The sequence below is a fragment of the Suillus clintonianus genome (assembly GCF_016758775.1).
Source record: "Suillus clintonianus strain FC179 chromosome Unknown DEU56scaffold_131, whole genome shotgun sequence".
NCBI lineage: Eukaryota > Fungi > Basidiomycota > Agaricomycetes > Boletales > Suillaceae > Suillus > Suillus clintonianus.
This window is the reverse complement of record NW_024539355.1, coordinates 67,907-88,429: the sequence shown is the minus strand read 5'-3', so window position 1 is coordinate 88,429 and position 20,523 is coordinate 67,907. Positions and strand designations below refer to the sequence as shown.

Here is a 20,523-nt window from a genome sequence, read left to right as displayed (position 1 = left end):
CGCCTATCTTAGGACGGTTATGTCAACAACGACAAACAAACATGGCTTGTCACTTCAACCCGCGGTAGTAACTCGAAACGAGTACACGTCCATCCACCTCTTTTCCATGCTTGAAAAATGCAGGTACCGCATCTGTACCTTATAGTTATTATCGAGTTCCAATCTCACTTACCATTCCTGTTCAAGGATCATGAAAAACCAACAAGGTCCGTACTTTCCCTGCCACTGGTGCTCACAGAACACCCAGCTCGCCGTAGGAGCTATGTACCAGGAGCTTAGACCTATTCGCTGCGAGACCACATCCGCATATTGTCACAGTGAAGTTGGTCAATATGGGAAGCCCGAAATGATGTTACGACCAACAGTTGGGGTTGATGCAGTCACACAGGCACAAGGTGAGTATGTCCCAATCGATGTTCTAACCTAGTTATATCTCAGATTCGCAGGTGCTTCCTTAGCAGGCAGGTCTCAGGTAACGGTGTATACACGATAAACCTCACATCACTTGGACTCTCAACCTGTCGAATTCTCTGGATGCGTCATTCGTTTTTGGATTGGTGCGTTAGCGGGGCATTCAATGTCTGGAACATCGAGAATTCAAAGGTGACCAGGGTGTGATCAATGCAAAAGTGGACGATCTGCAGGTGCGAGGACAAGGTGCACTCTGCCCTGGACGCTACTAGCGCCCTGTCAGTACGTCCTTATCCCGCAGTTCCACTTCTCTCTCTTTGTACGCTCAAGTGCCACTCTCATAGTATTGAACAGTTGATCCAACTCCACCTTCTGATGCCAGCTCAAATCTGGGTGGTCGCACATACTTGTCGATCTGACGCTAGTGAGTTCAAGTTGAAACGTAATATCCGTGGGTAAGCACACATGAAACACGACCGAATCGCCAACATTAACAAAGCCTGATATTGACGCCCTCTTAAGTAACTTTCTGTTGACAGGGCGTTAGAAATGAACATTCTAGGACAACCTTAGAAATCAACCAGGATTGGCTTACACGCCGTGTGTATATCTCTCTGTTCCGTCTCACTGCGCTCACCCATCTCTGACTAGTCTCTGCAGAACGAATCATCAGTTGTATTCTGTCCGGGAGATGTAAGGGGTTGCGTCTCGATATCAACGACTGGACTCGGAGGAGACTACATGTATTGATTTGTTGAAGGTACTACGACGCCACCAGGGCCGGATCAGTCCCTCTCGCACAAGCCGAGAGCTCAATCGATGGCATTCACGCGGAGCGTTCAGCTAGTGTCAGCGCCATTGTTATGCACTCTGTCCGTATGGCTCCACATATCTGCCATCAGCATCATGTAGTACCCTCAACGTACGTCAGGATTCGCAGAAGTGGCCTTGGAGAGTGGGTCTCGGGTGACGGTCGTCACACGACAATGCTTTTATCACTCTCGACCTTTTGTGAATAGATACTTCATTTTTTTGATGTCGGTGTCAGGCTGAGAGAAATTCAAAGCTCGGACTATTATGTTTTCAAAGGCAACGAGGGTGTGCTAAAAGATGAAAATGGTCGATGCCGAAAGGTTGCGGGTTGGCGAGGGGCGTCAGGACGAGGGAAGTGAGAAAGCATTGGGTGAGAGATCAATTGAGACTGAGATGCAGAGGAAAGTGATCTACGTGTTGGCTCTGTACAATGTTCATGGGAATGATTCATGCATCCTCTGGGGTCCAAAGGCAAACTGCAACGAAGAACGTTGAATGCCAAGCGTCGAATGCTACAGCATATTCTACATTTTTAGCTATTGAGATAACGCCTAAGCTTACAAGTACACAGCAAGACTGGGGGTGGGAAATAAACAACAGATTGACGCTCGAGCACAGGAAGTGAATAAGAAAAGAGCCATGCTCACATTGTAGAACTCTTCCCTCTCGATAGACTATCATTGCCCTCTTGGTAACGTCAACTTTCAACCTGGAGTTCCAGCGCGGACGAATTGACGATCAGCTATACTAGAAGCAAAGTACTCTCGAGCGCTCGAGTTGGGAATCTTCAAAACGACTTTCAACGTCAGGTCAACAGCACACGACGAGAGCTCACCGCACCTTCAAATACATTCAGAGAATACTTCTCCCGTACTTGACTACTTACCGATTTCGCCTGTGGAGACGCAAGCATGGCTTCCGCATCAACAAAGGCAGATGCTACAAAATCAATTCTGGAACTGGTAACGACTTTGAACAGTCATGAACAGGACTCCGATATTTCATCCATATCCTACTTTCCTGATGGTCAGCGAATGATCAGCGGAACTGAGGATGGGACCACTCGGCAATGGGATCTGAAGGCGGGTAGGGAGATTGAGGAAGCGCGGGATGTTTGGAACAAGAGGTTGGAGGTATGGGCAGTTGCAGTATCGAGGGATGGTCGATGGGTTGTGACTGCAGGTGGAGATGATGACACCGGGGAACTGAAAGCCTGTGAAGTTGAGACGGGGATTGTGAAAGAATTCAAAGGCCACTCCGAGAAGATCCAGAGTATTGATATATCCGCGGATAGCAAGCTGCTGGCGAGTGGGTCATTTGATGAAACAGCGCGGATATGGAACTTGGAGACCGGCAAACTCGTGTTTGGTCCATTTGAGAGCGATGAATTTGTGGGCGCAGTTCGATTCTCGATTGATTCTAAGAAGCTCGCAATCAACTCATTTAGCGGGACGCGCCTTCATGTCTGGGATGTCAAAACACAGAAATTGGATGCCAGGTTAGGGACAGCAGTGGACGCCGATGGAGCAGGATACACAGATGCACCAATTTTTTGGACAAACAAAAACAAAAACATATTGGCCGTATTTAGATTCACGGACGATGACGACGCCACCACGATCTACGAGTTCGACGCATCGACATTGGAGACTGTCGGAACTCCCTTCGAAGGGCACACTGACCAGATCAACGGTCTAGCACTTTCATCTGACTGCACTCTCCTTGCTGGCTCTTCCTACGATAACACCGTCAAGCTCTGGGCCTTCGAGTCCCGCCAACTCCTCGCTTCCTTCGACGTTCAACGTCCCCGCGCCCTTGTCCTCTCACCCGACTCGAGCCAACTAGCTTACGTGACACCCAGGAACTTTCGCCAACGTAGTTACGCTGACTACGAGATCAATATATGCAACATTCCACCCGACATCCTTGCTCAGGCCCGTGTACGCATTCCCCGTACACATCTACTATCCGTGTGCTAACATTCCCTTACAGACCAGTGCACAAAACAACTTGAAGTCAACCATCACTGATATACTAAGAGTACGCACCTCATTTGTTTGCTCGTCACACTGCTCATCCATCACCATCATTGCAGTCTGATGCAACTCGTCCTCCTCCTGCTGTGCGCCGGAGACCACCAATACCTGCCATACCTATGTCGCAGAGACCACCGCCCACAATCAACCCGCATCAACCCATTTTCCTTCGCCTCCGCAACCTTCTTCCCTTTCCTTCTCGCACGAATGCAGTTCCGGCTGTTCAGAACAATCAGACTCGGGGTCCTCTAGATGTGTGTCCCCTTTTCTTGCTCCTTTTGCAGTTGACTCAACACTTGTGCTTCAGTTCCCTGCTACATCCGCCCTACCATCCAATGCCGCCCTCTCAGTGCAGCCCACAGCTCGGATTGAAAGTGTCAGTCCTCAATGTTTTTGGAAGAAACTTGCAGTGTAGCTGAACGTGTATCCAGTTTGAAATAAGTTCTCCGCCTCCCCCTTCGAACGGAGTCGCACGATTTATGCGGGAGCACCTTTCTTTCCTTGTTCCAAGGCATAGCCATGGGCCGCCAGTTATTGATGTCGCAGCCGGGCGGAAGTTCACTGTAACGCACTTTTTTCTTACATCTCGGTTTCCCTTCCTGATTTGTGCCCTCCAGCGGCTAGCTGCTGCCAAATTACCGGAATACAGAAAGGCAGACGACACCCGATACCCGTCTGGGCAGCGGGACATCGAGTCATCTGACAATGATTCGCTCCCGGACGTGCATTGGTTCAAGGCGTTCCTCTGCTATTATTCGTGCTGGTCTCATGGGAGACTGAGGAAGCCTCCTCGATGGCGCCTGGAGCGTGTCGATATACCCCGCCAGGATGGTGCAGCAAATAGCAGCCATGGTGTGACTAGCCAGCCACAGCCGAGGGCAGGACCATCTCGCCATGAGAACAGTGTTGATATTCTCAATCGAGTCGCTGTGCGTCCTCCCAGGTATGATACACCCATTTTTTACTCGCTTTCTCGCTAATTCAGTCTAGTAGGGTCCAGCACGAAGAGATTGAATTGAAACCAATGGCTAATCGGTCTCAGCCAGAGGCTGGACCATCTCGCCTTGTGATCATTGACGAACACCTAGAGGCACAGTCCTCGTAGTGAATACGTCATTCGTTGAGCATTTCATCTGTCGAGTCTAGCATTGTACCAGTAGCTTTTATAACACATTTTGCCCTTACCTTCGTGTACCTGCATCTGGCATTTCTTGGCTCTCAGATCATGCTCAGCCGCCCTGCGATCATCCCCGCAGCCCGCCACACCTCACAATACGTGGTATGTATAGGGACGGGTATTGTACAGGCATTGCCTATATGGACATGTGGTATTGCACCCCTTACTGTCGATCAGCACGAAATTTAATGCACATTTCCTGACGTCAACAGCAGAAGACTCGTTTGATTTCTCTTTCCATCATACATTACGCCTCGTTCGTCCAAGAGGTGTTGGATAACTTCAATGCAGCTCTGACTAAAATGAAGGTTCATTAATCACGCAAGTTCTGGGGGGAATGTTAAAGACTCTATTACATCAAGACAATAAATTGAAAAAATACTACAGTAGTCGTGCGGTGTGGCCCAGCTGCATGCGAGAGGTTCCGGCATGCACCTTCACTTGCGTCCGTGTTTGGACACAGCAAGATATATTTGAGGAGTCGTTAGACTGTGCATAAACGTCAGCACCGAGCAAACATTGACAATGAGACGGACTGAGTATTGTCAGCTGCATGCTGAGACAAGGAGAGTCCCTCTCCAGGCGTGGAAGAGCGTGCATGTGGATGGGGTAGCCTTGTAAGCACTTAGTACTAGTAGCTGCTTATGCTGTTAAAGGCGGTGTGAGTGAGTGACTGAATTTCGTGTGTGCCTTTAATTACCTGTGTCTTTCATCCTTCTAATCGCACTCAAGTCACCGCTGGAGAGACGCTCTGCTCGCGTTTACAGCCACGGGACTAGCCTGTCGGTGTGGACGGTTGAATGTGCACAGAAGTGCGCGCGTTTTATATCTGTCTGTACCTTGAACCAGCCTTTGGACTCAAACATACGAGAAAACTACTCACCGTGCATCTCCCATAATAGCACCACTCATCCGGAGGACCCATATCCACAATGCCCTCGACCACAGCAGCCTCATAGCGTCTCGCATACGCAGCACGATCAACGAGGAGCGTTAACCGACACGTGGGATGTGGCAAGAGGTGCCAGTGTTTGGAAGTTCAAAGGAGGCGTGGTAGCATACGTGATGAAGTTTTGGTGGCGGAGAGGGGGCACAGAATAAATGGGTACAGCACTGTTGGCGGGGATATTGGTATGGGGTGGAGTTGTGCGAGGGTATATGCGCGTAGCATTGGAAGAGGGATCGGGCAAATGAGGTCATACAGGGTGGTTGCCATTGGGTCTGTTACGTCGTCGGCGCCAGAATTAGTGGTGTGGGGGTGGGCGAGGGGGCTTATAAGTACTAGCGAGTAAGTGTGGAAGTTGTTATGGAGGGAGAGTGTTTGTATCATTGGGTGTTGTGATGAATCGAGTAAAGGACTATCAATACGAACGTTGATGTGGATCAGAGTCTTTCTCGAGTTCAGTATTGAAAATTAATTAAAAATGAAGGAAGTCGTAATCAGCAGCCCTTGATCAATAATTATCTTCACTGCCTGCGGCCTGAACAAAGCCTGACGAGTTCAACGTTGAACGCGATGTTCGTCTGCGTGCCAAACAATGACAAATATAGATCATTTTCTTAAAGATTCACTGTCACCGCCTTCCACGATATACCAATGGACGTTTTGTCTTCTCTTGTATCATGTTTGAGGTAAGAGGGTTTGGGATTTGCTGATCACGTTCTGCTGACTATGAGCATTGCATTGTCAGTGAGTCCTTGTTCAGCGGCCTTCGAGCATGTTGCCTCGATGGTCCACCTTTGCGCAAGCACGTCGTCCAGGTACTGCTGTCGTAACCTCAAATAATTTTCGAGTGATGTTGCTCCGCCTGCTGACGTTGGTTGCCCATATGTACGTGACGTCATTCTGAAAATTACTCACAGGCACATCCATCCAGATGATCGCGTACGTCTCAAGCTGCCGTTCTGGCGCGGGCGAGTTAGAGCAGAGTTTCCACGACAGAATACGGGAAACGCAATCCAATTCGTCAGCGAATACGAGCACACAACACATCAAATTCGACGCCAGCAGTTGCTAACATGTACGTGCCGTCTTGCATTCTATATTGATTCTCACATAAATTGTGTCTAGGTGGCCATGTCTGCGCCACAACAACAGACTCTAGCGTTCATCCCCACATTCTGTCTTTGTGTGCTCGTTAACGTTTCCACCATCGATGTCGAAACACTTTTTCTCGCACAACTATACCCTCTCGCTGCACGTCATAACATTCTGCGGTCACAACTTGTGATTATATAAGTGGCAAGGAACTCATCCACCTCTCTGCGTGCGTCCTAACTTTTGACTATTTCCATTTCTGCACGCGACATACCCCGCTCGTTCTGAGGCTGGTGTCACTGGTGTGTTGAATCGTAGCACTCTGCATTTGCCCCACAATCCTCACGGTCCAACTCGTCAGTGCATATGATACTCTACGTACGATACAGATACCTTCCCGAGCTGTCCATTTTTTAACTTACAACTTCGACTTTTCTGAGCACTTTGTTTCATTGGGCCGTATGGAGAACAATGATAGGTTGGGTCTAAATCATTCTTGAACTTCAAACACCAACTTGAATGGGACAATTTTGCTTCCCCATCGCTATGTTATTGCTAAGCGCTGCTATATGAGGTGAGCTACACAATAGGTCAAATAGCTGATCGTGTGTGTTATCAGGGCATTCTTATTCGGCGGTCCACGAGCGTGCTGTATTAATCGTCCCGCCTTTGCACACAGCCTGGTGATCAGGCATGTCTCAAGCCGTCGTTCTGGCATCGGTGAGTTGAGGGGATGCTGATGCACAGCCCACCATCCCCACCTGGTTAACAGTGTGATAGTTCTGATTCGGTGTCATTCTATCTCTTTTCATCCGCCTTCCCACGTTGATTCGTTGCTAACAAGCAGGTCAATCCAAGTGGTCTCGCCACCTGTTGTTCTGGCCCTAGCGAGTTCAGGTGTGATGTGTGTGTCTACACACGCGAAAAATGACCTAACTCCCCGGCGTTCACGAAGCCCAACGCAGACGCCCTCTCAAGTAACTCTCTGTTGACTGCAAGGCATCAGAAACTAGCATGCTGCATGCTCAGAGAACCGTTGCCACCGACCATGATTAACTTGTACACTGTATATTTCTCTGTTCCCTCTCATTGCGCTCACCTATATCTGACCAGTCTCTTTGCAGAACGAATCCGGAGTTGCATCCTCTCCGTGAGAGTACTTGAGGTGTTGCATCCCAGTATCAGCGACTGCAGGAGACTACATGTATCGATTCGTTGATAGCATTACGATTATCTCTATCATAGATTCATAATATTTAGATTCGTCGATGACATAGTAGAATCTGAAGACAAGATACGAGAAGGAAACAAATCAATACAGATAAGCCGCGGGCACCACGCCCTCCTGGCCTGTTTGTGGATTCCGTGTGTACCACCACCTGTAAAAGAACATGAGCGCGTACATCATAAAGCTAAACAATATATCTCACGCAGCGTCCCGATCATCTAACACTTCTACCTCGACCCCAGTCGTCAAAGGTAGTTCGCCCTCACCCGTTCCATCGAACGAGTAGCGAGCGTGTACAAATCGACTGAACTTCTCTTCAGTAGCCATCGTACCCACGACCGCGTCTGAGGGAGTTTCAGTTCGCAAATAGTTACTACCATCTGGTCCAAATGGATCGGGCTCTGTGGTGGTGGCTTCTCTCGCGGCCTCGTCCTTCTCGGCGATAGTATTCAATGGGCTCATGGAACCAAGAATGAGTAGATTAAAATCCTGAGAAAAGCGGGGTTAATCTGAATCCACCACACTACAAACTACAAGTGCTTACGATTGGGTATGAGCTCGACAGCTGCGGTTTCTGTTGGTAATCCTGCTTCAGAATGTCCCTAACAGACTTGAGTAGCTCTTGGTAACTTTGCACTGGCTTCCGTGCTGTACGCCGAGTCAGTCTCACGCAACGAGAAACATAACCCCCGACCAACCCAGAGCCGTAACAAAAGCCTATCGCCCATGCATGTCAGCTGCGAGAGTTTGTAACGAAATTGTCGCTCACGTAGCTCATAGCCCCGACAGCCATACCGCCCCGCGTCGTATCAGCACTGGCTTGACGGCCAGCGAATGATATCTAGACAGGAATAAGCAGCAGGAGCACACAGCACATCAGGCGGTCACTTACCACGTAGGCACCTGTAGCATTCAATGCTCGATACCGAGGAGTTATATGACTTTCCTTGAGGTGTCCATTCGAACTGTACTGCAAGATGATTAGTCCGCATACTGACTCAAGCAGGTATCGTGCTCACAGTGTATGGCAAATCTGGCAGGGGGAGGGGCATTTAGTCAACTTTTATCATTACGGAATGACAGACTTACTTAGTGCCGTGCGTGAGTGACAAGACTATGTAGGGGAATCTATCAGAATTATCAGATGGACGCATTGTACGAACGGCCTTACATCAAAGATAGCCTGAATGGATGGGGTTCCGTTGGTCCCGAACAGGAAGCTACTAACATTAAGACTTACGATCAAATGACAGCCTGCTGGCAACGATTTCACCTGTGGAATTTCTCATCAGTGTCTTTCTCCGATTGTAGGCCAGGCGTACCATAATCTGGTGCATTTCCTGCACCGGAGCTATGAGAGGTTGGCAATTACAAGCCCTCACGTGATCAAGAATTATTCCCGCCTTCCTATGGTCGACAGGGTATATCACTGTGCATGAAGAAATTTAACGATGTTCTGAAGAGAAGGGAATATTTCTTACCTTCATCAAGCCCATTCAATTTATCTCCATCCTTATCTGGAACCTGATCCCCATGACCCGAGTCTAAACGACAGTGAGGACATTCGGCCGAAGGTTAAAAAATAACGCACAGTGGAAAAACAGCGAATCGTGGGGATGGGCGTCATTCACAAGCCAACGCATTGCATCCAGAATATTTCGCCTTGTTGGCATTTGCCTCGAATTATTGGTGTCATCAACCAACGTCACAATATCGCCCTCTTTGTAGCCCCACTTGGCTGAAAGGGGAGGTATGAATATTGACGCCGCAATGGACAAAGAGCAACATACATGTCAAGAACCGCTTCACATTGTACACATCGTTAATGCAGCCCCTAAGCTCACGTCGTTGACCTTTATAGTTGATTCCGATCTGGACAACACACTCAATTCGAATTTTCAATTAGTATTGTGTCTTCACTTACGCAGAGCGCTTTCTGCTTCCCGGAGTAATTTGAATATTGGAAAGTATATGGCTGGACTTGCTGACCGACATGATCAATCCCAATGGTAGTCATTAGATGTGAATGAGTGTCAGTCTGTGTGCACGACATACGATCATCAGCTCATGGTCAGGGTGGGGTGGAGAATTATAGGGTGGTTGTTCTGTTATGTCTGAACCATCAAAATTATCTTGCGGGGAAACTACAGGGAAGCCACTCTGCGCATCCTTGGGAGGATCGCCGGGTGGGCTAGAAGAACCTTCAAGTGAAGCTCACGTAAGTGGATGGTCAACAAAGCATCACAAACTATGCAGGCTGACCTGGCGAAGAAGACCTATGCATGACAAGGTCGAGTACTTCATCTGCTGAAGGTCGAAGCGTGGGTCTGGATTGCAGACATTTTTGAATGATGTCCCAATCTGAGTCCAGTATTGCAGGATGGCTGTTGGGGCGCTCCGGGGAATGACCTTGGGAGATCATAATAATAATACGCATGTCCGGCTTTTCAGACTTGACCTCAGACCAAGGATGTCGACCCGAGAGAATCTTTCCAATGAGTCCTCAGGCGAATATTTCGCGACCAAAAACCGACTCACTTGAAGCATTACACAACCAAAAGAGTAGATGTCCGGTTTTTCCGAAGGTACGTCACCGGAATCATCTGATAGAACAAGTTCTGGTGCTGCATAGCGGATTGCACCGGGGTGCATCGATGTCGCAACCAAGTACGACTGGCCGAGAAGGGGCCGGATAATGGTGGAAAGACCAAAATCGATTAGCCTCGCATGGCCTCCCTCGTCAATCAGTATGTTCGCCTACAGGCTCATTAGTTTACAAGAATGCCTCATGAGTAGCTCTGGGTTTACCCCTGTTATATCCCCGTGCACGACGGGCACCGAGTGCACTGCACCAAAGGTGTGTTACCACTCAATTCCGAACATCTTGAGAAGATACATAAAACTAACAGTAACGCAGTCCAGCACTGATATCCTCTAGCTTCCAACTTCGAATGAGTCTTTAGAAGTGAAAAGATGTGATGAGAATTCTGCTCACCATACATGAACGGTCTAGCACTGTTAGATCGTTGTGATTAGATGCCAGATAGGCATTCAATGTGCCGTTGGGGATCCACGGAGTTACTAAGCATCGCAACTCTGGCCTCGATCCAAATCCTGTCGCTGTGCCCAACAGCGGTACGATGTTGTCATGGCGTAGAATCTTCAAAATGCCAATTTCTCGGCGGATTTTCTAGACGATTCAAACGCAAAGTAGCATGGAATACAAACATGCGGTCCTCGAGTGTATCGCTTACCCTGTTTATTTTCTCCTCACCATAACGCCCTGAACACCTGAAGGCCTTGACCGCAACCTTATCCGTTGATCGATTGGTCGGCGTAAGCCAACGCATAGTCAACGAGTCTAACATGGACTGACGAGAGTTGAAATACCATCTGCATTGCACTCGCATTTCCATACATCGCCGAATGCACCTCCGCTAATGTGGTCCTGAGTTGTTCGAGTGATAAACGGTGTTAAATCGTCTGGCAAGTCCTTCACCCTACACGGTTGCGCAAGACGTTCAGTGAAGTAGATACCGCGGCACTGGGTACATATGACACTACCATACCTCGGATTGTACTTTGTCATGTTTTGTCGATCAGTTTCGTGAGTAACGAATGGTCAAAGAATGGTTGATGGTCACCCGGGCGGCTATATTGCTCGGGTTGACTTATTATTCTTCTCACGCGTTCTGGGAAAGGGATTAATATGCTGGTTCGGGTCAATTTTTTTGGGATTCGGTGGCGGTTGCAGAGACCTGTGGTCTATGCATCGTGAATTGGACGAAAATACATATCCACACTCTGAATTTGATCCGGCTAAGCCAACCTGAGGATGTCCTCTTTTGCATATTCCACGCAGTGGTAAGTGAATGTCAGACAGATAATACAAGAGATACCGAAAAGAAACATGGCCAGCGCTGGTCTAGAAGACGAATCAACCGAAAGCGGCTAGCGATCCCGACGCTTGGCAGTATACACTAGCCTGGAGCTACGGAAGCTCGCCCGATAAGGGGAACATAAGGCAGAGTTACCAGCGGGAATGGCCTATCGCACTTGGCGTACATATATAGCACTAAATATCTCCTGGAGTAAGCAGCGACGGCTATACAATTCAGCGAACAAAGCTTCAATGAACAGCTCACCATATATGTGCATCTCTGTTGTGAACGGGGATAACCTAAGAGTGAGAAACTCTGAGATTTCAATAGTAGGACTGGATGGATATATCTACGTCAATATCGTATGTTGGGTAGTCTCCCGCAGCAGATAGTCATTCCATCTTTTTTATGCTTGCCAGGCGTCCGTGCCTCAGAATCATTTTGCCCCCTGTGGCCCCCACGAACTCGAATGCTCAGAATCGTCCTTGTAGTCTACCACCACCGAGCGCTCGACGCGTACGCGTACACCGAGCTCTATGTCGTCGGCATGCCCACTGTGACCAGATGTGGGCCTGAACTCTGCATTGATGGGGCTTTTACAGCCTTTGGAGTGGCTCTTAGACTCGAACTGTGAGCGGAGACCGGACGTCACTTTTTTCTGCGCAGAGAGTGTGGGACGCGCTACGATAACGTTTTCCAGGCGTTGAGTGCCGGGCTCTGACATTCCTTTGCGAGTAAGTGGAGCGCAAGCAACGGAACGAATGTATAGCGCAAGCGTTAGCGGAACAGAAGTCAAGCACTGGGGTTGTGCGCACCTCGTATATTGATGAGGATCCGTTGGCTCATAATCCACGTTACAGCATAACCTATTGATACCCTAATGATGCATTTTGAGCGGTCTTATATCCTTGATGCCAGACAACGCAAAACTTACCCTGCCGACTAACAATGGGGGCGAGTCGATATAATCGAGCTGAGTTTTTATAGTGTATCCGTATTTAATCCTACTTACCTGGGTGTCGATATCGGTCGTATGATAAAGGATGAGGTTCAATACGTTCGCCGCTGAGGGAACGTTAGGAGGGTGCTCATCACAAGCAGAGCGTACTTGCCGGACAACATGATGAAATATCCAATGCCGTCATAGATCAAGCTGAGTATGATGAGCGACACGCATCGACTCTCCCAGCGGTGAGGGACTTACACCCGTATCAGCCGTTCTACTCTGATAGCAATGGTTTAGCAACCATAAAGACGGGAGAAAAGAGGCGCACCTGGTACTGAGAGGATTATAGCGCAGAAGATGCATGGTAGATACCGTCACCATCACAATATCATAGATCATCAGAGCGAGGTAGTAGAACCAAGTTGACAATACTTTGCCAGCATTTGCTGACGTGCAGCTATGGTTCACGAAGATCTGAACAGCCCAGACTGGTGGCAAAGGGATCACTTACTTTCCCTAAAAAGGAACGTTGTTTGCATGAGATTTCGTTCTAAGGAACACTGACGTACATCAACCATAACAGCTGTTGGTTCTCAAGGTCAATACGAAACTAAGATTAAATTTAAAGCTAGAGCTTACGGGTGCGGTTGTATAGATCGGCAAACCACTCCGCCTAGAACGAAACGGATAAGAGAAAGGATATCATGTTTGTATTGGGCCCACCGAAATTGCGACGATGTATAGCACCAATAGCGCGATTCCTATCCGCCTATCTCTTCTGGCAATATTAAATGTCCTACACGGTATTTTAAGGCTGTGCAGTTGCAACCCACAAAAAGTTCGACGGGACATACCTAACACCTAGGATGAGCTGCGATACCATAGATTGTACGGCTACAGCGTGTTCAATAGAGTCATGGTAGGTGAATACCAATATAACAGACCTTTGAAGACAGGCGCCACAACATAGAATTGCTGACACGTTTGGAGGGTAAAGGTGGAAGAGAAGTATCCGTAATTGCTGACTACGATAGCCAATATACTAAAATAGCTGCATCAAATGTGAGCGGGGAAAAACATGATAGAATGAGGACAAAACGAACCGTATAAGAATAAATAATGTGCAGGCAATACTGATGGAAATGAAGTTTGTTAATAGTAATACGTGAATGCCCTCGTACACATACCTCATATGAAAGAATGACGATTGGCTTCGGTAAAAGCGCCATTCTGCGGGGAGTGTAATGATATAACTGAACGTAATCAGTGACGACTTCGGGGGAGCTACACATAAAGAAAAGACTTACTCGTAAAATGCGATGGAGATGGATGCTATTCGCATATACTTCTCCGAGGTTGTGCTGTCTACAACTAAACGCCGTTCCATTTAAGGTGCGTTTATTGGTTCTGCGTTAGGCAGATTTGGCTGCCAAGGCGAGGGATGAAGCAAAAATTTGAAATGCTGCGACCGAGCAAGCTGATAACGAAGGCCCTTCTGCGAACAGGGAAACTACGAACCGGACGCTCCGCTTTTGACAGAGAAAGGAAGCAAACACCGAGCAGGAGGAATGGAGCCCAGGCATTGCTTTTCTACCACTGAGACCACACCTTTGAAATTGATCAACCACGCTCGGGTAGCCGATAGAAAAGGGGAAAGCTTGTCCAGACCTATCCAGACTCGTCCGAGGCTCGGTTGAATTCAAACTCAATAAAACTTTCGCGCAAGCTAAGTTTGAGCCAAGTGCAACTAGTACAAGCCAGCGAGGCGTGACGTTTAAGGTCCAACCCCGGTGGGTGTTAACTTTGCTGATGTAAGCAGACATACGGGGCTTAATGATTCATGAAATTCGTTCATCAATATTAAAGGTCTCAGTCTACTTTCAGTGCGACCTACGAGGGAACGCATCCGACTCTCACAATCCTGCCAGATGAGTCGCCTAGAACTCAAGCCAAAATGTTCGAATCTGAAAGGCTCCAGTTGGTCATATGTTCAAAATTTTATTCAACGTATGCGAATCGCACTCGGTAACGAAATCTGACCAGTGCCAGGCTAGCCATACTGAAGATCCCAGGAGAATTTGGCCGCGTCCCGTTGTCATAGTAGCCATCCACTGCTAACCATTATGTGTACCGATCTTGCTCGCAGTGACATACAGGACTCTTCTCTGAAAAATTTATGCCTTTCCGTTCTCTCGCATTTCTTCTGCAGCGTAACTCCCAGCCGCACTGGCAAGGCAACGAGCCCTCTTGCCACGACACTACTCCTCGGAAACTCACGACATTATTAGGCAGTATCAGGCTCACTATTCGACGTGAGTTGTTTTCATTCGATGTACCAATAATATACTCACATCCCATAAAGTGTCCGCAACCACGATGCCTATTCTTGCCTATTTGGCATTCTGCCAAGCCTGGGGCAACGGTGATGATTGACCGGGAGACGAGGATGAGGAACTGATAGTACTTTATGCGTAAGTAATTTTTCGCCATTCCATCGAGCGTTATCGCCTGAGTACGCAATTGCATGTCAGCCCCCCCAAAAAAACGCTCCACAAAAGGAATAGAGATAAAGGAACGCAACGAGAAGAAAAAGCACCTCTATCCAACTGTTATCCGCGCCGCACAGATTATTCTCCCTCAACGGATTGCGAAACTAACGATACGATTCAATGATACATCGACAAGCCATATACGTTGATGTACACCGAGACGCAGCTGTCTTCGTCCACCATATGGGTGAGGATTCAGAGGATCTTCTGACTTGATCTCGTCCAGTGAAACTCGCATTGTGGCTGGTTGGAAGGATACAACTATCCGTCTGTGGGATGCAACCATAGTGCAGCTATTGCAGGAGTGGGTCGAGGAAGTTTGTTCAAGTTCAACATTCCCCCCCTCCCGGTAGATGTTTATTCGATTTGCCGTCACGCCACTTACATCTTTTATAGTCCGAACTATTTATTGTTGTATATACCCAAGCCGAGGTAACGCCGCACATTGCCGAAACCTTCAGCGAGCTCAACCTACAGCTATGTCTGCAGTCATACAGACATTGAGGTAGCTACTCACCGTGACTCAAGAGACATAAGCGGTCTTACCGGAATGTAGCTGGACTCCATCCGTGCCGTATTGGCTACTGAAATGGATAAACTTGAAATACCTGCGTGGGTCTGGTCCCCGCATAAATATTTCATCGTAGTTGTTGTTGGAGCTTGGCGAAATGTTATTTGTTGACCCTTGGTTCGCTTTATCGACGCGATTCCGCCGTGAGTGCTCATATTTCAGGCAGAACTAAATCTGCCCGCAAACGGTGGCGCAGAGTTGGTATAAATTGAACGCGGTGAGTCCCAATTGAATCCCCAAAAACAATTGCCTCGTCTACAGTGAGTAATCCTGAGACTTGAAGATTTAGGCAACTTGAACATCGTGTCTATTTCACTTTAGGTTTTCCTGAACGTGCCACTATTAGCACCTTCGTCTACACCACACAACCAAATCACGGTGGGTAGTTTAGTTTCCCAGCACTGACGGTCATCACTAACACACATACTTAGATACTATGAAGATCCAGTTCACCTATCTCATCATGCTTGCCGCTGCCGCTGGGGTGAGGGCAGCTGTCGCTCGCAGTGCATGCGAAAGTGATTGCCTGGATCCCGACGCTTCCGCTTCCTGCGGGGCAGGCTGGACACCCACCTGGAAGAAGAGCAAAGACTGCTACGTCTGCTGCACTGGCTAGTTATAGTAGTGATCAAATCTGTACAGATGATATCTTTTATCACCAATCAAAGCACTAGACAGTCTTGTCGCCCTCGCCTTGCTTCATCTGCACGTTTCAGATATTCAATCAACTTTGTGTCGGGATAATTAACACGCAGGCCCTCTTTGGTGCGGGATACATCGCTCATGAGGAACCTATGCAAAACAAATTATCCAGTGTCTCCCAACTAAAAAAAAAACAGCGAGCAGGTCCGCAAAGGTCGAGAGTCTAGCCTTCCTCCCATAAAATATATTACACCACCACCTCGTTCGAACGGGAAATAGCGCACGGATGATAAACAGCTTTGAGAAATTTCAATAAGGACATTATATATTATCCGTTGACAACTTGTCCAGCACCGTGGGCAAGGATCCGATCGCATGTAATGTAAGGGTGACACCAGGGGCGATTAGGCGAAGTACACGACAACATCAGGAAATCATCGAGTTCCTTAATTTACTTAAAAAAATTACCAAGGTGGCTAAGGAAAATAAGTAGAATTAAGTAGGTGGCTAAGGAGAATAAGTTGGTTTTTTTGTTTTATTTCGACAAAAGTAGAATTAATTAGGTGCAAGTTGGCTCAGGAAAATTAAGGAAACATTAGTCATATTACTTGTGTGCCTGAACTTTCTTGAACACACCACTTCGTAGTATTTTGCTTATAACTCATTAGGATCTTAACTAAAAAATGTCATGAGACTATGGAAAGACTACCCTTGACAAGGGCTATAACTTTGATTTTCATCGGAAATATTCCCACGGTCTACCCTAGTCATTCCTTATCATAGTCCTTGATCAAAATCCTAGTCCCTAATAACCAAAAACTCGAATTTTCATCAAGTCTTTCTTTACTATTGATATTCTGTTGGTATTCCTAGTCTTAATAAGCAAACTTATCAGTCACATTACTCGTGTGCCTGAACTTTCTTGAACACACCACTTCGTAGTATTTTGCTTATAACTCATTAGGATCTTAACCAAAAAATGTCATGAGACTATGGAAAGACTACCCTTGACAAGGGCTATAACTTTGATTTTCTTCGAAAAAATTCACAAGGTCCACCATAGTCACTCCTTATCAAAATGCTAATGGTAGACCTATCGTATTAGACGATAAAGTGTTGTATTTTATTCTAAGTCCAACAGATATGGTATATATATTGGTTGCTGCCTTCACATATACAAGGTCATTTAGTCTAGTGGTAAGTGATGCTCGAAATTGTGGGAACTAATCAGCTGATCTCAGCTGGTGAGTGCATGGTTGAGAGTTCAAACCGAGTCAGTGGCAGAAAATAAAGTGGTGACATTAAGTAATCATTTTTCTCAATCTCCTCACACTTTCCGACTGCCTTATCTCGTTAAACCGCCTTAAAATAAGGAGGTTTCGGGGAAAGCTCCTTGGTTTAAGGCGATGGATCTCCTTAGAATTATTTATTCTAAGGAGGTTTTAAGTGTGAATTAAGGTAAATAAGGACAAATAAGAAGCAAATAAGGGATAAAAAGGAACTCGATGTTTTCCTGATGAAGTGCCTCAGAAAATGAAAATGAAATACAGCCTCACGCATACATTTACGAACTTTCGTGCACAGTGCCTACTACTGGTAAAATTGCTAGTACTGGGCTTCACAGAACTCCGAACAGTGAATCGGGGGCCTGCAAAAACCTTCAGTTCCTCTGATACACGAGAAGAATGTTTGTTTCGTGAATAAGGATTAGACGCAACTTGAAGCTTGAAGAGTGCACTGTGTTATTTTGGTCCCTATTATACAATGCTATGAGCACGTGATGCAGACGCGGGGGTCACGTTCACGTGTTGTGTGACAAACTAATGATCACAGTCACTCATCTCGTTCACGTTCACCGATTATGCATAGCATGTGTCCTAGTCTTCATTTATGGCAATATGAACAAAGAGATAATTTTACAACAGGTACGAAGTAGTTGCTGGCATGAATTTAGCATAGATGATTGGAGCATGGAAAAGGCCATCATGGTCCCAAATGTCGTGTCCTCACAGTGCGAAAGCCGCCAAGTAAACGATTGACTGACTTCCATTGCTCCATCACCTGTACTTTGCTAGAAAATTTACGTAGTAGGCCACTAAGCCAAGGGGCAAGATTCACTTCCGCCAGATTAGGGAAGAGGCTGCTGAGGACAAGAGCCACATACAATGGAGAGCTGATCGGCGAGTTGCCAAGCACAAGCTCTTGCAGACCATCATTACGAATACCATTGCCGGGGGATTTGACGTCTATACCATCAAGCTGCGTGGTATCGACGACAAGATAGAGAGAAACCAATTCAGGGCAACGCCGAAGCACGTTGATGAGTCCATGGAAGGTAGGCAGCAAAGTACTGTTGGGGTTGTGATAATAACTGAGTCTGAAAGTTTTGAGCTTAGGCCATGGTTCTACCAGCTCGCTTAGTTCGTCATCAGAGATCGAGATGATACATGCTGCCTTGACATTGACATGGGTTAAATTGTGAAAAAGTCGCAGTGGGCTGAAGTCGCTTGGTTGCGCAGATACACTGTGAAAGGCGTTGTGAAACTGTTCGCAGAGTGTTATGGTCTCGAGAGTGTCGTTGTCACATCTTTCTAGGAGCATGCCGCAGAACTCGAACATAGAATCGGGTTGCTGTCCGAACGCATTACCAGAAAAGACGGTGGTAAAATGTTTGGTTTGTACGGTCCGGAGATAACATAAGAAGTCTGTTATATGGTTGAGTCTGAGACCTTGAAGGACCAAGCAATCCAGATGTTCAAGACCAAGTGATTGTGGTGAGGACCCCTTGCGTCGGGGTGCTATGTGAAGCCAAAGTGTCTTCAGAGACTTTAGCTGCGTAACGTACTCCATCCCTGGATCGTCTAACTCGCACACAGCCAAGGTGGAAAGATTATGGAGCTGGCATATCGCCTGTGTCAGGGAGGGCACATAGCAACTGTTCAACGTCGGGAAATCTATTTGAGGTCGAAAGGAGGTGAGATTAGGACATGTGGTCCCGATAGTGGACAGGATGGATATCAAGGCCGGCGAAAATGAGGTAATGCGAAGATCCAAGGGAATCAGGGAAGGCACACATGCCACACGCAAGAACTCGATAGCGAGGTGTGATTGATTGTCATTCCAAGTCAAACTTCGAAGATTTGAAAACATGGTCGAGGCTGGATCAGGGTAAGACAACATTAGTATACGAAGATGTTCAATAATGGGCGTTGGATCTCGAGTTTGTGTGATCGAGCGCACGCGCGACGCATATTTATCAAAAGTGGCCCAGGCCTTGGTATCGATGGGCTTAAGCAGTATCTGCACAAAACTACTGAGTAATCAATAGGGGGAGTATGAAATGCCTACCAGTTCTCCTCGGAGACTGAAGCCCCAGATATGGGTTGGTAGACAGCTGACGAACGGCTCTATGGATGGCAAATTCCTCCATAAGACATCAAGTGCTGGACCTTTAAATGCGCGACACATCGATGCCAACCAGGAAGTGAGCTACGATCAGTGTACCAACTGATGTGGTACATGATTTCGTTAATGAGCAGAGCTTGGTGCATGAGGTTGAAAACGGAAATACAGATTCGAGGGCGTGATGAAAAAGAGGAGCTGGGATGGGTAACTGAGATAAGAATACTCGGTACGATGGCTCTTTTAAAGACAAAATGCGCCACCTGGTAAATTGCATTTGAAGACTAGATGCATACAGGGAACAAAAAAGGTCGTCACGCATGAATGTTAACCATGTGTGCCACATACACATGTAGGTCATGTTGAGTCCATTTCTGTAGAGGGCGCTGATAAATGCAGTGACAAATGCTTATTGAAGTAAAGAGGTGGGCTGTATGGGACAGCCGCTGGTGGCGGGGAATGTACAACCCAACGCCAGGATGGAAAGCCGTCCTCGTCACGTCAAGGCTGGAGAGTAAATCAGTTTTACTTGTGATGCGGGCAGTTAACAATTGTGGAGTGATGGTCGTCGTGAACAATATTATAGTAGAATTAATATTGAATTTGATCGATATGTATGTCGGCGCCACGCACCAAACTATGTTTCTGCAAATTTGGAGAGACGGTCGAAGCCTGCAGACTCCAAACGCAAGAGGTGCCGTGATGCCGAGAGTGTCATCTAGCTACAGACCATGATGTAACTGGGATGTAGATTCACATTACAGACGCATATCGAGTCAGAGGGAAAAATGAAACTGCTCCCTCGTTGATGTCTGCGGTTGAACGTCGT

General features: G+C 47.2%; 7 protein-coding genes across 7 annotated transcripts; 2 read left to right on the top strand and 5 right to left on the bottom strand.

Annotated features, from left to right (window-relative positions):
• Nucleotides 1-262: 262 nt before the first annotated feature.
• DEU56DRAFT_760838 (uncharacterized protein) lies at nt 263-1,583 on the top strand (the record flags this gene model as incomplete). The annotated part of the gene is made up of 8 exons (XM_041350473.1): nt 263-395; nt 447-472; nt 567-644; nt 794-835; nt 974-1,011; nt 1,072-1,104; nt 1,172-1,333; nt 1,460-1,583. 8 exons carry the CDS (start codon nt 263-265, stop codon nt 1,581-1,583), a joined length of 636 nt encoding a protein of 211 aa, XP_041202688.1.
• Nucleotides 1,584-2,047: 464 nt separating this feature from the next.
• Nucleotides 2,048-4,722, top strand: DEU56DRAFT_114266 (uncharacterized protein). Its single transcript, XM_041344616.1, has 6 exons — nt 2,048-3,164; nt 3,217-3,264; nt 3,320-3,514; nt 3,568-3,636; nt 3,692-4,203; nt 4,254-4,722. Exons 1-6 carry the CDS (start codon nt 2,136-2,138, stop codon nt 4,363-4,365), a joined length of 1,965 nt encoding a protein of 654 aa, XP_041202687.1. The 5' UTR covers nt 2,048-2,135; the 3' UTR covers nt 4,366-4,722.
• Nucleotides 4,723-7,502: 2,780 nt separating this feature from the next.
• Nucleotides 7,503-8,545, bottom strand: DEU56DRAFT_835418 (uncharacterized protein). Its single transcript, XM_041354753.1, has 3 exons — nt 8,248-8,545; nt 7,906-8,192; nt 7,503-7,854 (listed from the first exon to the last, which is right to left on the bottom strand). Exons 2-3 carry the CDS (start codon nt 8,163-8,165, stop codon nt 7,788-7,790), a joined length of 327 nt encoding a protein of 108 aa, XP_041202686.1. The 5' UTR covers nt 8,166-8,192; nt 8,248-8,545; the 3' UTR covers nt 7,503-7,787.
• Nucleotides 8,248-9,669, bottom strand: DEU56DRAFT_716693 (peptidase C14, caspase domain-containing protein; the record flags this gene model as incomplete). The annotated part of the gene is made up of 13 exons (XM_041347599.1): nt 8,248-8,351; nt 8,402-8,420; nt 8,473-8,544; nt 8,596-8,673; nt 8,723-8,736; nt 8,793-8,817; nt 8,932-8,976; nt 9,026-9,043; nt 9,086-9,132; nt 9,185-9,247; nt 9,295-9,441; nt 9,494-9,575; nt 9,628-9,669. Coding segments are annotated over 13 exons (756 nt in total), but the record flags the coding sequence as incomplete, so codon positions are not given.
• A 282-nt stretch (nt 9,670-9,951) lies between these two features.
• DEU56DRAFT_746965 (kinase-like domain-containing protein) lies at nt 9,952-10,884 on the bottom strand (the record flags this gene model as incomplete). The annotated part of the gene is made up of 5 exons (XM_041349240.1): nt 9,952-10,191; nt 10,242-10,460; nt 10,512-10,549; nt 10,611-10,641; nt 10,699-10,884. Coding segments are annotated over 5 exons (714 nt in total), but the record flags the coding sequence as incomplete, so codon positions are not given.
• Nucleotides 10,885-11,874: 990 nt separating this feature from the next.
• DEU56DRAFT_928417 (uncharacterized protein) lies at nt 11,875-13,917 on the bottom strand (the record flags this gene model as incomplete). Its single annotated transcript, XM_041358638.1, has 14 exons — nt 11,875-12,461; nt 12,519-12,526; nt 12,597-12,649; nt 12,693-12,737; nt 12,789-12,809; nt 12,859-12,976; nt 13,042-13,113; nt 13,170-13,203; nt 13,254-13,326; nt 13,385-13,424; nt 13,475-13,581; nt 13,634-13,663; nt 13,718-13,783; nt 13,838-13,917. 14 exons carry the CDS (start codon nt 13,915-13,917, stop codon nt 12,021-12,023), a joined length of 1,188 nt encoding a protein of 395 aa, XP_041202683.1. The 3' UTR covers nt 11,875-12,020.
• A 4,358-nt stretch (nt 13,918-18,275) lies between these two features.
• Nucleotides 18,276-19,760, bottom strand: DEU56DRAFT_928412 (uncharacterized protein; the record flags this gene model as incomplete). The annotated part of the gene is made up of 2 exons (XM_041358637.1): nt 18,276-19,592; nt 19,641-19,760. The coding sequence occupies 2 exons, from the start codon at nt 19,758-19,760 to the stop codon at nt 18,276-18,278; spliced, it is 1,437 nt and encodes a 478-aa protein (XP_041202682.1).
• Nucleotides 19,761-20,523: the final 763 nt, after the last annotated feature.